Here is a 16,008-nt window from a genome sequence, read left to right on the forward strand (position 1 = left end):
ACTACTATAAGCATGTTTGGAAGATTATTGATGAGAATTGGGATAGGCAGCTACATCGCCCATTGCATGCAGCTAGTTATTATTTGAACCCAGCTTTTTATTTATGTTGATAAGGATATACACACAAATGACACAATTATGACTGGATTTAATAAGTATGTAGATGTGCTAGTCCCTGATCCGGATATCCAGGACATTATATGTGCTGATGAGCTGATAAATTACAAATGTGCACTAGAGTCTTTAGGGAGTCCAATGGCGATGAGGCAAAGGACCAAAATTGATCCAGGTAATAATATTCTTAAGTTCATCAAGTTTCATTTCGATAATTCTATTATTTATTTATGATTTTATTTTATATCTTTGCAGCCAATTGGTGGAGCCAACATGGGTGTAGTGCTCCAAATTTACAAAAGTTGGCCATTTGGATCTTAAACCTAACCCTACCTCGTCCGGTTATGAGTGGAATTAGAGTACTTTTGAAGGGGTAAGGGTAATTTGTATTAGTAATTTAGTACTTTAGTAGTTATTAGTTTTGACTGTTTTGTAGTCGTACTATTATATATGTAACAATTTTAATTATTTATATTAATATGTTTCATTTAACTTTGTTAGATTTATACAAAGAAAAAGAACAAACTTGAATCAAAGAGGCTCAATGACTTAGTCTATGTCAAGTATAATCGATTCTTGAAAGACAGGTTTGCTAAGAGAGATAAGAGAGACTCCCTCAGATCAAAAAATATGGACAATGCTATGGTGTGCTTGTTTGATGATGATCAGGTCGAGGGGTATGAAGGATTGACATGGGACATGGGACATGGTCATGGATTCTTTTGGGACATCAGCCGACCCTCCTAGGGCCACTAGATCTTCTGCACAGAGGACGAGGGTGGAGGAAGCAGAAGTAAATTCAGAAGAGCCAGAGGAGGACGACCATTATGTCGAGGAGGGAGATGATGACAATGATGATGGCAACGACTCCAATGCATATGATGCAAATGCAGCAGACCCTACTTTTTCTGATGATGAATGATGAATGATGATTGAACTTTGAACATTGATTGAAGATTATTTTGAGTCTTGAAGTATTTCTTTCATTTTTGTTTTCCTCCTCTTGGTTGTGTATTGTGGATAGTGGATTTGTGGTTCCATTGGTTTGGCATTTGGTAACTTTGGTTTGATAATTTGGATAGTAAATTTTCAGTTTTAACTGTGTGTTGAATGTGGATTGTGGACTGTGGACTGTGGACTATCAATCAAACTATGGATAATTCATAATTCATAATTGGATATGGACTTATGGTTATGCTTATGGAGTGTGTGCTCCTATGTGTTGTGTAGTATACTTTTGAATTTTGATGTGCCCTAAATTCCTAATTCTTTCTTCTTTTTTTTAACTGGGCTGCCCAGGTTCTAGGTGCCTGCCTAAGCACTAGGTTGCCTGAACCCCCCATGCCGCCTAGGACCCGCCTAGACCCCTCACCAAATCCCCGCATATTGCAAAGTTAAAACCTCATAAAACTACTTGAAATATCAACTAGAAATAGATAATAAATAAAAAATAATCAAAACAGAATCCAAACCCCAAAAAGGATTAATACTATCTTCTTAATTTATCAGTAACATAACCATAAACGACTATGCCCTTAGCAAAAAACAAAAGGACTCAAATTCATGTACTTTTTATTTTATCTTCTCCCCTGGTCAAAAGAAACTCCTCTTTTTAATTGATAAATTTCAGATTATGCCCTCATCAAGCTTGTATAGTTGACGTTGCAGTAGTGACTTCTATAGTTCACTTCTGAGACCCATCTCTATTCTTTGATACCATCCTATACTTATTGCCAAGTGGATTCCATATTTGGTAGCAGACACTTAGGGGATTCACCTTGAAGAAGTACCAAGGTGTTAAATTATTTTATTATTACTTTCAAAAAAAATTATTTATTTTGTGGTCCATTTGAATTTATATGGTCCTTAAGGACCATCATCTTCTTTCCCGCACCACATATGCCCTTTTTCTTTGACCGCAGTTATCACATAACCGCAGTGATGAACCATAGTGAAAAGCCCCCTTCCCTCTTTCTTCAGTACGCCCAGGCCTCCTTTCTTGAGGCATGTTAGCCATCCCTCCTTTATATTAATAATATCTCTATTATAACCTCTTCCCTCTACATCGTTTTATGCCATGTCTATATTTATGTGGCTTCTCTCTCCATAACTCATTTCATGTACTTTTTCTTTCTTACCTCTACCCAACATGTCATTAAGACTTGGATTAACTTTAATATATTTAAAAGTATAAAAAGGGATGGGAATGGTATAGAGGAGAGCGAGCTCAAACTATGAAAAACAGGAGGTTTTAAAAGAGAACAGAGAATAGAGAACAAAGAGAGTGGAGAACAGAGGTTCTAGACAATTATAGTGGGAAGTAGGAGACATTAGAAATCAATTTCAAAGCAGAAAGAAGTTCCAAGTTATTGGAATTGATACATAGTGATGTTTGTGATCTAAGAGAAGTACATAGCCTTAGTAGGAAGAAATACTTCGTCACTTTCATTGATGATTTCTTAAGATACACTTATGTTTATTTGATTAGAAGCACAGATGCAGTATTTAAGAAATTCAAGGTTTACAAAGCCCAAGTTGAAATCGAATTGAATTTTAAATTAAGTTTTTCAGAAGTGACACAAGTGCTGAATATTGTTCCACTAACTTCACTAAATATAGTGCAGAAAATGGAATTATTCACCAAGTTATTGCCCCATAGACACCACAACTGAACAGTTTAGCTGAAAGGAAATGTCTCACACCTGTAGATATGATGAATGCTATGCTCATTAGTTCAAACCTCCCTGTTAAGTTATGGGCATAGGCTTTAATGTTAGATTGTTACATTTTAAACTGAATACTATATTGAAATCCAATGTTTCACTATATGAACTTTGGAAAGGAAGGGAAACCTTATTAAGGATTCCTCAAGGTTTGGGGTTGTGCAGCCTCAATAAGGCTCCTAAGTTGGACCTAGATATGAGAAATGTGTTTTTGTTGGCTATGCTGAACATAGCAAACCATATAGATGTCTAGACTTGGTATCTAATGCGATTACAGAGTCCAAGGATGCAGAATTCTTTTGAACATACATTTATTGGCGAGCAGGATAATGAATATGAAGAACGACAAGATAATCGTAAAATTGATGAGCATGAGAATCCTGATGACTTAGAACCCAGGAGAACCACGAGAAACAGTAAACCAACTGATTTTGATCATGATTTTCAGATGTATCTTTTGGAAGATCCTAAAAATTTCAATGATGCCATGTCCTCATGTGACACCAAGTTGGAGGGAGGCAGTCAATTTTGAGATGAAATCTATATTGGAAAATGAGATACTGGTGGATTTACCTCCTGATGCCAAGCCTTTAGAATGTAAACGGATTTTCAAAAAGAAAATAAAGACAGATGGTGCTATTGAGAATTATAAAGCAAGACTGGTTGCAAAAGGTTTTAAACAAAAGGAAGGTGTTGATTTCTTTGATACCTATGCTCCAGTCGCCCGAATTGCTACCATTGGTGTACTCATTGCCTTGACTTCTATATACCATCTAAAGAATCACCAGATGGATGTCTGCTTTTCTCCATGCTGAACTAGATGAAGAAATTCATATTGAGCAACATGAGGGGTTTGTTCGAAGGATACAAGAGCACAAGATCTGTAAACTTGAAAAATCCATGTATGGTTTGAAGCAAACACCCGACCAGTGGAATGAAACATTCCATAGAGTTTTTTTTATCACATAAACTTCGAATCAATGATGTTGATACATGTGTATGCCAAAGTTGGTGACGGTGCGATAGTAATTATTTGCCTATATGTAGATGATATGCTCATACTAGGTAGCAATAATGCATGCATTGAGGAGACAAAAATTATTATTTTTTTATAAGAGAGGAGACAAAAATTATTATCTTTTGAATTTAATATGAAAGACATGGAACATGCTGATTTAATACTTGGAATTAAAATAGTGATAACACCGACTCGTTATATTTTAACCCAGAGTGACTATATAAAGGAAATGTTCAAAAGATTGATCAATTTGAATGCAAACCAATTTCAGACCAGTTATAATACTCATATTAAACTCAAAAAGAATTGTGATGCTCCTATTCCCAAGTAGACTATGGGAGAGTAATTGGATCTATAATGTATGCAATGTCCTCTACCAGACCAGACATAGCCTTTGTTGTGGGTAAGCTGACTAGATATTGCAGTAACCCAAGTCAAGAGCACTAACATGCGGTTATAAGGGCCTGAGATATCTCAAAAGAACCATAGACAATGGCCCACATTATGTAGGTGAGCCTGCTGTATTAGAAGGTTACAACGAGGCAAACTGGACTACGGATGATGAATCCATCTCTACTAGCAAACTATGGTGGGGGTTTCATTGCTTGGGGTTCCGAGAAGCAACTATATCCCCAAATCCATGATTGATTGGAGTTAATAGCCTTAGAAGTCACTACTAACGAGGCTGAGTGGCTAAGGAACTTGTTGATAGATGTACCACTTGTTTTTGGGCCACACCCACAGTGTCAATACGGTAAGCCAGTGAAATTGGAATATATCGAGCAAAAGTAAGATTTATTCTGGATAAACCACATATATTTGCTTGAGGCACAATCGATTGAGACTTTGTTAGAAGATAGAATCATATTAGTACTCATGTATGTTCACTAAAGATAATTGGAGGGATGGGATTCAAGTCCACTTGTATATGCTAGAGTGACAGGAACCCTACCTAAGGACAAGGAGATCTCAAGTCCAAGTTTCAAAGGGAAAAAAAGTCAATTGTGTGATCTCTAATGATTTTTGTACCAAACTATATTTAATAGAAATATAAAAAATTTGTACCCTATCCCTGGTTGTGTGGTGTCTGAGTATTGCTCTTAATGATTCCCTTTTCTTAGATGATGAAATGCCTAGGCTGGGATATCAAACTGCAGAATAGACTCCATGGATTCACATATTTGATTGTGGAAGTGGAGGTCGTTTCTTATGGGAACTGAGCATTCCCTAAAGCGCTCTTGAATATCAAGAATGGGCAGGGCCTTAAATGCGCAAGCCTTTTAGAAAATCACAACATTTTGAAAGAAAATGTGTGGTATGCGAAAGGCTTATCAATAATGGACATAGTTCAAGGTTTGTCCACTCATTGTCCAGGTACGCGTTCTGTATAAAACTGTGGAGGTTAAAGTCTATAGGACACCTTCACTTAATGCTTTTTCTCTCTTGATATTGCTTTGATAGTCTCTGTTATCTAGTTTAAACTGTTTTGAAATTGGTCAGGAATTGTTAATTATTTTATTATTAGTTTCAAAACAAATTTATTTATTTGGCGGTCCATTTGAATTTATATGGTCCTTAAGGACCACCACGTTCTTTTTTCCCTTACCACATTTCCTCATTTTCTTTTCACTGCCGTTATCACTTCACCGCGGTGATGAATCGCAGTGAAAAGCCCTCTTCGCTCTTTCTTTAGTACGCTCATGCTTCCTTTTCTTTAGGCATGTGGGCCATCCCTCTATATTAATATTATCTTCATTATAACCTCTTCCATCTACATGGTTTAACACCACATCTATATTTATGTGGCTTCTCTCCCTTCATAATATTAATGTGATTTTTCTTTCTTACCTCTATCCAACATGTCATTAGGAGTTCGATTAATATATAATTTATACTATATTTAAAAGTTATAAAAAGGGAAGGGAATGGTATAGAAGAGAGAGAGCTCGTACTATGAAAATAAGAGGTTTTAAGAGACAACAGAGAATAGAGAGAACAGAGAACAGAGGTTCCAAACGATTACAGAGGGAGCAAGAGACCTTAGAAATCAATTTCTAAAGTACCATAAATTTTTATCGAGGTCCATTGACCTTTTATTACAGTGTCAAATTTGAGGTCCATTGACCTTTATTACTGCATCCAATTTAGGTACATTGACCGCAATCAATTCGACAATAAGATCAGAAAAATTGTGACCTTAAGATCTTCAAGAGTGTAACTCAAAGTTCTTTCGACTTTTATTTGGACCGGTTGCATACTGGGATTGAACTCGCAGGGACCAACACATTAAAGGAAAATCCATAAGCCATGTTTTATCCCTTTCAAAGAAACCAAAAATATTGGAAAGAAGCTAATCTTCAAATTTATGAGAGAAGCAACAAAAATTGACAAATTTAAACAAAGTATCCACATTGCAAATTGACAAACAGGGGAAAAAAAAAAGTCAACCCACACAAGAATGTTTTAAAACTCTTTGGGGACCATTAGAATGTTTAGAAAGCATAGTGAGAAACCTTAGCAGTCCAATAAGATTTTCAGTGTGAGTCCAGTTGACGTATAAACCATCTACAGCACAAGCTCAGTTCGTCCTTAGGATGCCATAGAATCTTATGAAAAGAGAATGAAGCTAGGAAAACAATCAAGATAATATCGCATACCCTAAGGCTAATGCTCATACCCATGCTTCCATCCATTGTGGCCCTTCTGCACCATCCAAGGCACAACCAGAAATCATGCCGTCAATCAGCAGTTGCTTTAGAGCACAATCATCCAACAATTGGCTGCTGCCTGTATTTACTATAAAAGCCCCTGCAGAAAACCACAGTCCATAATAATCATCACAAGGAGGATTATGTTTTGTATAGCCTAATTAATAATCTTTCAAAATGGGGGTCATAATGCATTAAGTCATGAACACTATCCAATATAATAATTTGAAAGACAAAACTGGTAGCAATGATAAAATTCATCAAAACTTTAAATAAAAAAGATGAGCTTCATCAGAAATGGAGAAGCTCCTAATGATTACCAGGTTTTATGTGCTGCAGGCATTCTGCATTAATAATCTGGATGGTTTCATTAGAAAGTGCACAATGAAGTGAAACAAGATCACTTGCAGCTAGTAAATCATTGAGGGTGTCCATTCTTCGAGCAGCAGGAGGAAAAGATACAGAAGATCGCCCTGTTTTTCCTTTCCCCTGTATATAACCAGAAAAGATAAAGTTGTAAGACAAGTAACTAGCTATTCCAAATATAAAGGGTGGTGTAGAAGCATGCAATGCTTAGGTCAACAGATATCTATATCTAAATTTAGAGATACAACAAATGTTGTAACCTTCATTTACGCAGATAGATTTCATATAATTAGTTACAAACAATACTTGCAAAACCAGACTGAAGTCAACCAGGAGAAGGGGCCACCTCATTTCAAACACAGGTCCACTCAGTCAGACCGGTTAAATAAAGAACAAATAAAAATATGTTCATTAGTAGATTTAAAGGATAAACCAGCTGATTCACAGGTACAAGCCACCATCAGGCCGAGTTTGGGCCTGGTTTCTGGTCAAACCAGTTGGACTGCGCAGTCCTGTCAGTTTTTTTTTTTTTTTTAAATAATATCATCCTATCCAGTTCTCACAAAACTATTAACTTCTGGGAAAATATTGGAGCAATAAAGTACTTGGAAATCACTTCATTAACAATAGGTTATAGGTAATTTCATGTTCTTAAAATGAATCCCATCCGGTACATGGGTTTCATGATTTCATGACAAATTGATAGCACTTGCTACTGTCATCTGAGTCCAAGGCATTGCCTTCAAGTATTGGGCAGAGAAGTCCCAGCCTGCAAATGGAAGGGTGTTGTGGTGGAACCTCTAGTAGCTGTAGAATTTTCATTGGCATCAGGATTGCAAGAACTGGAAGGATTCTTCAGTAAAGAATCAATGGAAAAGCTATAAGAGCATCATGGATCATCTTTAATGGTCACTTACGGGATAGATTACAGGAAGATTACAGGGTTCACATGTATGAATGCCAGATTGATTACTTACCTAAAAAAAGAGTTCCAAATGGATTGCTAAAAAATGACTTTCTAGTGATGGACGGGGAACTGAAAGTGCCTAAGGGAGGCAGCACAAATGGGGATCACTAACAATGCTTACCAGGCTGATGGGTAGCAACCACAGCCATCGGCAAGCACATTCCACCAATGATATAAATGACTTTCTTAGAGCACAATGAACAATGAAGAAAAACAAGATCACGTGGAACAAGTAAAGAGTTGCTCTCTCCTTCAGCCAGCAACAATAAAAATTGTTATTTTCCTTCCTTCTTGGCCCCTGGAAGGGTGGGCTGCACTCATAGGAAGTAAGTAATAAGTATTGCCACTTATGTTGCCTGAACATAGGTGGTTGCTGGTATTCGACACAGTTCGGATTCCCAGAGCCTTGAAAATGGAAATTAGATGCACATGTAGTGTATGTGTGCGTGTGTGTATGTATCAATTTTGAACTCCAACTCACTCATAGCCCAAAACCAAGTCAACTCATCGCACTTTTTCAATTTTAGAATAGAAATCACGAGTTCTTCAATTTTGTAAAATAGTATAATGCCAACAACAAGGTTCAAGCTTGAAACAACTGACCAAGTCCAAACAAGGAAATGCATGCACACTGAACCCATAATAAATTTTATCAATTCCAGCACATTTAATTTATAAACTGGAAACTCAGCCAAACCTAAGCTTTTCCTAGAACTCTGGGACCTTGCGAGTCAAGTGGACTCAGATGAATAGAAAATACACATAATGAGTTTTCGACATCAGAATGTATACACATTGAAGAAGAGATAAGGGAGTAAAACACAATGGTGGCAGGCAGAGGCAACTATGTACAGCATTACTTTGGGATCGGACTCAACAGCTCAAACTAAATAGGAGGGGAAGTGGGGGAACAAAACAAAATGGAATGAAGTGATATTGGATGGAAAGCAAATATAAGGACTTTGCTTTTAAAACCACATGCTTCAAGAGGTTTTGAGCCATGTCCTGACAGTATGGGCACCTTCTAAGTGTCCCTAGACTACAATACATTATCCCTAATAATGAGTAGAGACCATTGTTAGAAAACCCGGGCGATCTAACCGCTAACGGCCCAGTTAGATCGGAAGTGACCGGTTCCGGTTTTGGGCGGTTTTGGTGATTGACAGGGATTTTTTAAAAAATAAAAAAAATGTATATAACTTCCCTAAAATAAGGAATTTGGTTTGTAATCCATTTCTTAATATTCTTTACATTATGGTAAATATTAAAAATTATTTTTTTCATTAATCCTCAGTTTAATTCAAAAATTGATTCGTTTAAATCTATTTTTTCATTAATTTTCAACTTCATTTGAATGTGTTTTGTTTTAATCATTTTTTATAGGCCTTTCATATTTTAGTAGATGTTTTTTTGTCTCTTTTTTATTTTTCAACACTTTTTTGACCGCCCGGGACTTGCCCGGTTAGCATGGTTGAATCGACCGGTTTACCGGTTAGGCCGGTTAAACCGCTTCCAGGCCCATGTCTGGTTAAATGTTCCGGTTCGAATTTGGGAACACTGGTAGAGACAGATGTCAAACTCAAAGAGACCAAGGACATTCAAGGGTTGTGAGACAAGGAACTGAAACCACCCAAGGAGTTCATGCCAAATAAAGCTTCATCCATTTTGGGGCCATTTGAAAAGGAAACAAACACTATGTAAACCGGTTACCAAGGGTTAGAGTGGGTGAGGATATGAAAAGTGGTGCTCCACAAATTGTTGTTTGGATCCTACTCTCAAGCCTCCAACGAGCCTCTAGCACATGTTCAACGCATGTAAGGTTGATAAGGGCCTTCATTAAAAACCACCTCACAATGAAAGTAGGACAAACAAGGGTTTGACTAGCATTAGCTAAAGTTACATAGGGTGGAAACCAGATGGCATGCATATTTCGGGACAGTGCCCCACTTTCAAATTGTCATCTTAAATGCCATCCGACCTCCAATCCAAGGCAGAAAAGTTGGGTTGGCTCCGTGAGACTGTAACCATGGTCTATGGATGTAGGTGTCAATTTGAAATGATAGAGAGGCTCATCTGATTCATCTAGTTTCCATCCTTGAGAATTAATATTGAAATATGATCATTTCAATCTATTAGGTGACTCAAAAAAAAAAATTTTGATACAAAAGTGTGTGCTTGAGTATCTTGTAGGGTGTTAGTGTCTCTGGAGCTTTTAGGGCACATTTTGGATCGCGCCGGAGCATTTCAAAACATCAATCACTCCAAGATCATATGAGATCTAATCATCCCTCTAAAAGATTAAAAAAAATTTCAATAAATAAAATATCTGCAGTAAGACCACCAATTTATAACATTCTAGTCGGCCCCATGAACATTTTTCAAATGCGTGCAATGTGGCAAGGGAGCTTGAGCATCGAAAGATATTTTTCTTGGAAAGGAAGCAGTGAAGATCATAAAGTCTAGACAATGAAGGAGGAGGTGTACAAGAACAAGGCCCTGGAGGGAATGGGCAGTCCATATTGGGGAATGGCCAATCAAACATTTTTCACAAAATGCCAATAAGGGGAAGTATACTAGTAGAGTAGCAGCGATAGTTGGGCACTCCACTGCAGGATAAATGCCCCGATATTATGTAATTTTTAACCGTAAAGGAGAGAACTGCACTGAGGGATATCCCACAAGCCTGAAACTGGAAGACGGTTTTGTATTGGCACCACTAGTCCCTTGGAGCAAGCTGATAGACTTGATCATTGGAGCCAAGGAATAGAAAGAAAGGACAATGGAAATAATGCAAATGGCCAGAATTGTGACTTGAAACTAGTGATAATATCCAATTGATATTCTGCAATATGAATTGCATTGCGTTTCAAATACATTTTACTGTGATCCTCAATTGCATGGGCAATACAGAAACCGTTCATTTGCTGGAAGATCGAGAGGGTTTTTTAAGAAACAACCATCACAAAAACACAGAAGCTATGCAGCCAATGAACTCAAGGATAAACATTCAAAATTTTCGAATTAGGGCAAAGCATTTTTCCTAGTGTCTGTGCTACTAATATGAGCTAAATCAGCACAAATCTGATCAATGAGGAGACAAGCAGTTAGAAGGCCAACAAATACGAGGAGGGGCGTTGAAAACATTTCCTTGAGATCCAGTACAAATAATGTGGAAGTACTAAAAGCTCAAGCACATGAATGGAAAGGGAAAAAAAAGAGAGAGGAAACATGTGGGATTCTGGGTGGTTGGCTTGTCATTAGGGCATTGCTGGCTGCAGTGCTCCAAGCTTCAAATCCCAACTGACGTACCGGAGAGACAGAGAGAGAAGTTGCACGAGTAGGAAATGATGAACGGAGAGGGAGGGAAGGAGAGATTTAAGTTGCAGGAGAGGAGAGCGACAACCAATCAATGATGCCAGAATAAGTGTCAGAGAGAGAGAGTCGCAATAACAGAGAAAAGGGCATGAGGATATGTACCTGGTGGTCAACATCAAAGTAGAGAACGCTCATCTTGAATGCGAGGGTGCGGGTAGCAAGGCAGGAAGCAGAGGCAGATCTGCCAACAATGCCCAGGACAAGGCCCCTGCAGCGGCGCATGCCCCTGCAAAGTGGCTGCAGCGAGCCCAGGCACGCGGAAGATGAAGACGAGGCATGGTGCTGGGACAGCAGGTGGGTGCGCCTCAGGAGGGCAAGAAAGAGGGCCATGACCGTGTCAGCCACCTCCTCGGCCCTGCTGGTGTCCACATGGACAAGGTGGAGGCCAAGGTCAGTGGCGAGGGAGGAGTCGACGGCCTTGTCAGAGGAGCCAAGGCAGAGGAGGAGCTGGGATGAGTGGAGCCGACGCTGGGCAGCGCGAGGGAGGTAAGCAAGGGAGTGGAGGAGGACAGCCGCAGCCGCCTCAATCCGGCCCTCCGCGATGCGGCCCAGCTCCACATGCTCCACCACGGCGATCCCAGACAGCCTCTCCGCTTCAAAAGCTACGCAGTCCTCGAGGCAGTTAAGGGCCACCACCAGTGGAACCGACTCCGATTTCCCTCCACTCTTGCTGCTCCTCACGCTTCCCCCTTGCTCCTTCCTCCCCATCCTCTCTCTCTCTCTCTCTCTCTCTTCTTCTGCTCCTTCCTTCTGCGCCCCAACCCTCACGCTAGTTGCTCCCCACCCTCCTCACTCTCAAATATGCTGTCCTCACTCGCACATGTACTCCCTACATTTCCCACGTGTCTATGCACTCCTATGTGTATCCCTCCTTTCGCGGGGCTTCCACCTTTGTTTTTATTATCAGCTTTTGGGATCAACCATGGAATTATGGAAAACAATACACCTAATGACTTCCAAAAACAATGTCAAGCTAATGGCTTCCAAAACGATGTCGTACTACAATGAAAAAAATGATATCATCCTAGCCACATACATTTATGAAGAGCTGAGCTTTTACAAAACAAACACGCCCTTGAAATAGGGTTTACACTCGAGGAGGTGTGAGTGGAAAAAAATAAAAAAAAGTTGCAATTTCAATTATAATTGAAATAATATGCACTATTTATTTTATTTGAATAATATAGATTTTATATTATTTTAAAAAAATATATTATTTTTTTATACATTATTAAAAAACATATCAAACCTATACCATCCAACTTTAGTACATTATAATCTTATTTTTTTCAAATAAAATTACAACTATATACAAACTACACTTTTGAAAAAGAAATTCTCCTACAAGGCAGCACGAGATGTCTCAACCTAAACAATTATCTTCTTAGCAATGGATCGGGTCGGGTCAAATTTCGGACACATACCTGGTACGCCTGCTTATGCAGCCCCTGTCTCTCCGAGGAATATCCTGACAATATAAGGATTCTGTAACAACTTTCACTTGCAAGGCTTTATGTCCATCATTAAAAGTCAAAACGTTCGATATTTTCAACATAATTTGTACCATACGTCTGTATATATATTTGTCCATCAAAAATGTTCCTTGGGTGATCTCTTGTAAAAGTAGTGGCGCTTTTTATGTTATGCGAATCATCAGATCCATTAGTCGCGTGGTAGTCATGATTTTATGTTATGCGAATCATCAGATCCATTAGTCGCGTCCTACTCATGATTTTACCTTGCCTGCCTTGGTTTGCCCACCCATTTGTTTTTTGTATTCTTGAAATTTGGAAACGGTGTCCCATATAAGTCCCTTTTAGATACAGGGTAGCCGTTAGCGTCAGAATTGATCTCATCCATATCCGAAACCGATTCTGAACCCTATTTGGATTTGGGTATAGACCCAAACTTTGGATTTTGGCTCAAACGTTTCGAATTGAAATTTGGGTCAGATCCAGTTTCAGATGGATCCGACCAGGATCCAATCTGATTTTTTTAAATAGTAAATTTTTATTTTATATATATATAAATTTTTTTGAATAGTATATATATATATATATATAGTAATCGAATCTAGATCTGCTGTATACTACTTTGATTTTGATCTGAATTCGAATATCCAAGATCTTATTTGGACCTAGATCCGACCCAAATATGATGTATACTATTCAGATTCGGATATGGATCTGGTCAAATCCTGCTTCAATCCTACCCATTCTCACACCTAGCAACCGCACCTAAATTTGTCAAAACACATAAGATATTAACTACTAGCAATTTATCTATATTTTTTTATTTAATATCAAAAAGAAAAGGTTTATATAAGGTTGCAATATTAAAATATAGAATTAAAGATGCACCCTAAAAATTCATCGGAAATGGTTGTTTTAATGTTGAAAACCCCTCTAATTGATCACCACGGTATCGAGATGTATGAATATGAAAAAAAAATAAAAACGATTTTGAGTCCCAGAAATAATGCAACTTGCAACACATTATTTAGAAGGTCCATTTTCAAGATTTTCATATATATATATATATATATATATATATATATATATATATCTACTTGATTTTAACTATTTTTGGAATTTCAAATTTTATAATTAAATATAAAAATTGATTTTGAGATAATCCTAAAAAAATTTACACCAAAATTATATGCAAATTGGGAGGTGCGGCTTATTTGGATTGTTTAAGGTTGCAGCCTTATAGAAACCACACCCGTATCAAAGTGTCCATCAAAATACACATGACTTTGACTTGGAATAGTAAAAAAAAGTAAAGGGAAAATTACATACTTATCCGTTATACTTTGCGTTATTACAGATGTACCAAATAGTTTTATGTTATTACATGCCTATCTGTTTTTTACGTTTCATAACGTAAATTTTTAAAAAAGATAACTTTACCTTTTTTTCGGGTGTTGAACAACAGAATTGAAAGGTTTTTCGGATGTTCAACATCCGAAATCAATATATTTTCAATCACAATATAAGTCACATTTCATAAAGCTTGCAATGCCAACATCCCAAAATGTTGAAAATGTCACATTTTCGGATGTACATCCGAAAATATGACTGCAAAATTCTAGAGACCTTATGGAGTTTGGCAGTCACATTTTTGGATGGCCAACATCCGAAAATATGATCGAAAATACATTGAATTCAAATGTTGAACATCCGAAAATATGATCGAAAATACATTGAATTCAGATGTTGAACATCCGAAAATATGATCGAAAATACATTGAATTCAGATGTTGAACATCCGAATTTTCAAAAAAGTAAAATATTAAATAATATATTTTTCCCAAAAGTAAAATATTAAATAATGTAATTTTCCCAAAAGTAAAATATTAAATAGTGAAAATTACAAAATATTAAATAGTATAAAATATAACGAATATATGTGTAATTTTCCCAAAAGTAAAATATTAAATAGTTGAAGATTGAGATATATCTTGATGATGGAAACATACACTCTTTTATCGTCATATGATTCAAGGGAACAATCTTTGAAGTCTTTGACGATGGTTGGTAAAAGAAAGTTTCTCTTATTTTTCAAATTTGTTGAACAGTAAAACAATAATGAGCGACAAACACGAACCACACGTGTAGGCGAAAGGCAAGTTGTTTTTATTTTTCCAATTTTTTTGCCAAACATTATATAAATTGATAAAGTAAACTTTTATTTTCTCTTCTAGTACCTTGAATAGTGGCGTAAAAAGCTGGCACACACACCCCACTCACTTTAGAGCCTTAATGACATATATTTGGTTCGTGTGAAAACATTGAAAACTTATCTTATCTGGTAATTATGGGAATATTTTTATATTAATTGGTTTTAGTGTATCTTTCGCACCAATTGTCATCTATCGATATATAAATATCCCTCATATACAAATATTTTGACGCGAACGAACGTGTACCAAAGGCATTTTCCTTAGGTACAAGAGATCATGCTTCTCCTCCAATTCATTTACCATGTTTTCATATGTTACCGATAGATTTATATGTTTATAGCAATGGTTTAAAAGGATCGGTGACCCGGATCGGGCTTCTAAAAAACCGATCCGGATTGACGAATCGACGATCCGAATCAGGAATCGGGTGAATCGGTCAGAATAAAGCTTAAAAAAAATCCGAAAAAATTATTAAAATTCATTATAAATATTGTTTTTTAAGAATTCAATAAGAAATGAGAGTACTCCATTAAGAATTTTCATGTTTTTGAATGAATATGCGAATATTGATATGTTCTTTCCCTGTATGAACCGTCATTCAGCATTTAATTTACATCACACAAAAGGATAAACATATAATTATCATGGAATAAGTATATCAACATACATGGACTACAATAAAGCATAAAATTAGTAACATATGATCTAAAAATAAAATGATAGACGACGTTATTGTTCTTCTTGGTCACGCTGGTGCCATTGATTGAATTCGTTTAACAATTCATTGATTCGATCTAAAAACGAATCATCGATATTAGCAGGCGTCTAACTATTCCCAATCCCTGAGTGTTAGTGTTTTGTTGTGTTCCCAATCTAAAATCCCCGAAGATTGTCCATCCTTCAAGCTCACTTGCACTGTCGTGCTCATCCCTACATTGTTGCTGTTGGGACTCGATATGTGAATAATATGGCTGGGATAGGGTGGCCTCAGAATCATCATCTCTCTCATTTTCTCTTTGAATAATATGGATTAAAAAAAAAAATAACAATTT

The 16,008-nt window shown here is 37.1% G+C and overlaps 1 protein-coding gene across 4 annotated transcripts in view; it reads right to left on the reverse strand.

Moving 5' to 3' along the window:
- The window catches only part of AN (NAD(P)-binding Rossmann-fold superfamily protein), a 34,237-nt gene extending 22,179 nt beyond the window's left edge, over positions 1-12,058 (reverse strand). The window contains exons 1-4 of one of the 4 annotated variants that reach the window (XM_088848527.1): positions 11,374-12,058; positions 6,884-7,052; positions 6,513-6,663; positions 3,547-3,648 (exon numbers count right to left, since the gene is read on the reverse strand). Coding sequence is in view for 2 of the 4 variants with exons in the window: in XM_006829121.4 (XP_006829184.1) it covers positions 6,533-6,663; positions 6,884-7,052; positions 11,374-11,979 (906 nt within the window). In the remaining 2 variants the exon portion in view is untranslated. Of the gene's footprint in view, positions 1-3,546; positions 3,654-6,512; positions 6,664-6,883; positions 7,053-11,373 lie in introns of all 4 variants that reach the window. The other 3 variants (XM_088848528.1, XM_006829121.4, XM_088848526.1) reach the window with 3 other exon arrangements.
- Between the last annotated feature and the right edge of the window lie 3,950 nt (positions 12,059-16,008).

Source organism: Amborella trichopoda, chromosome 9 (assembly GCF_054954075.1).
Source record: "Amborella trichopoda isolate Santa Cruz 75 chromosome 9, AtrichopodaSantaCruz75HAP2 v2.0, whole genome shotgun sequence".
Taxonomy (NCBI): Eukaryota; Viridiplantae; Streptophyta; class Magnoliopsida; order Amborellales; family Amborellaceae; genus Amborella; species Amborella trichopoda.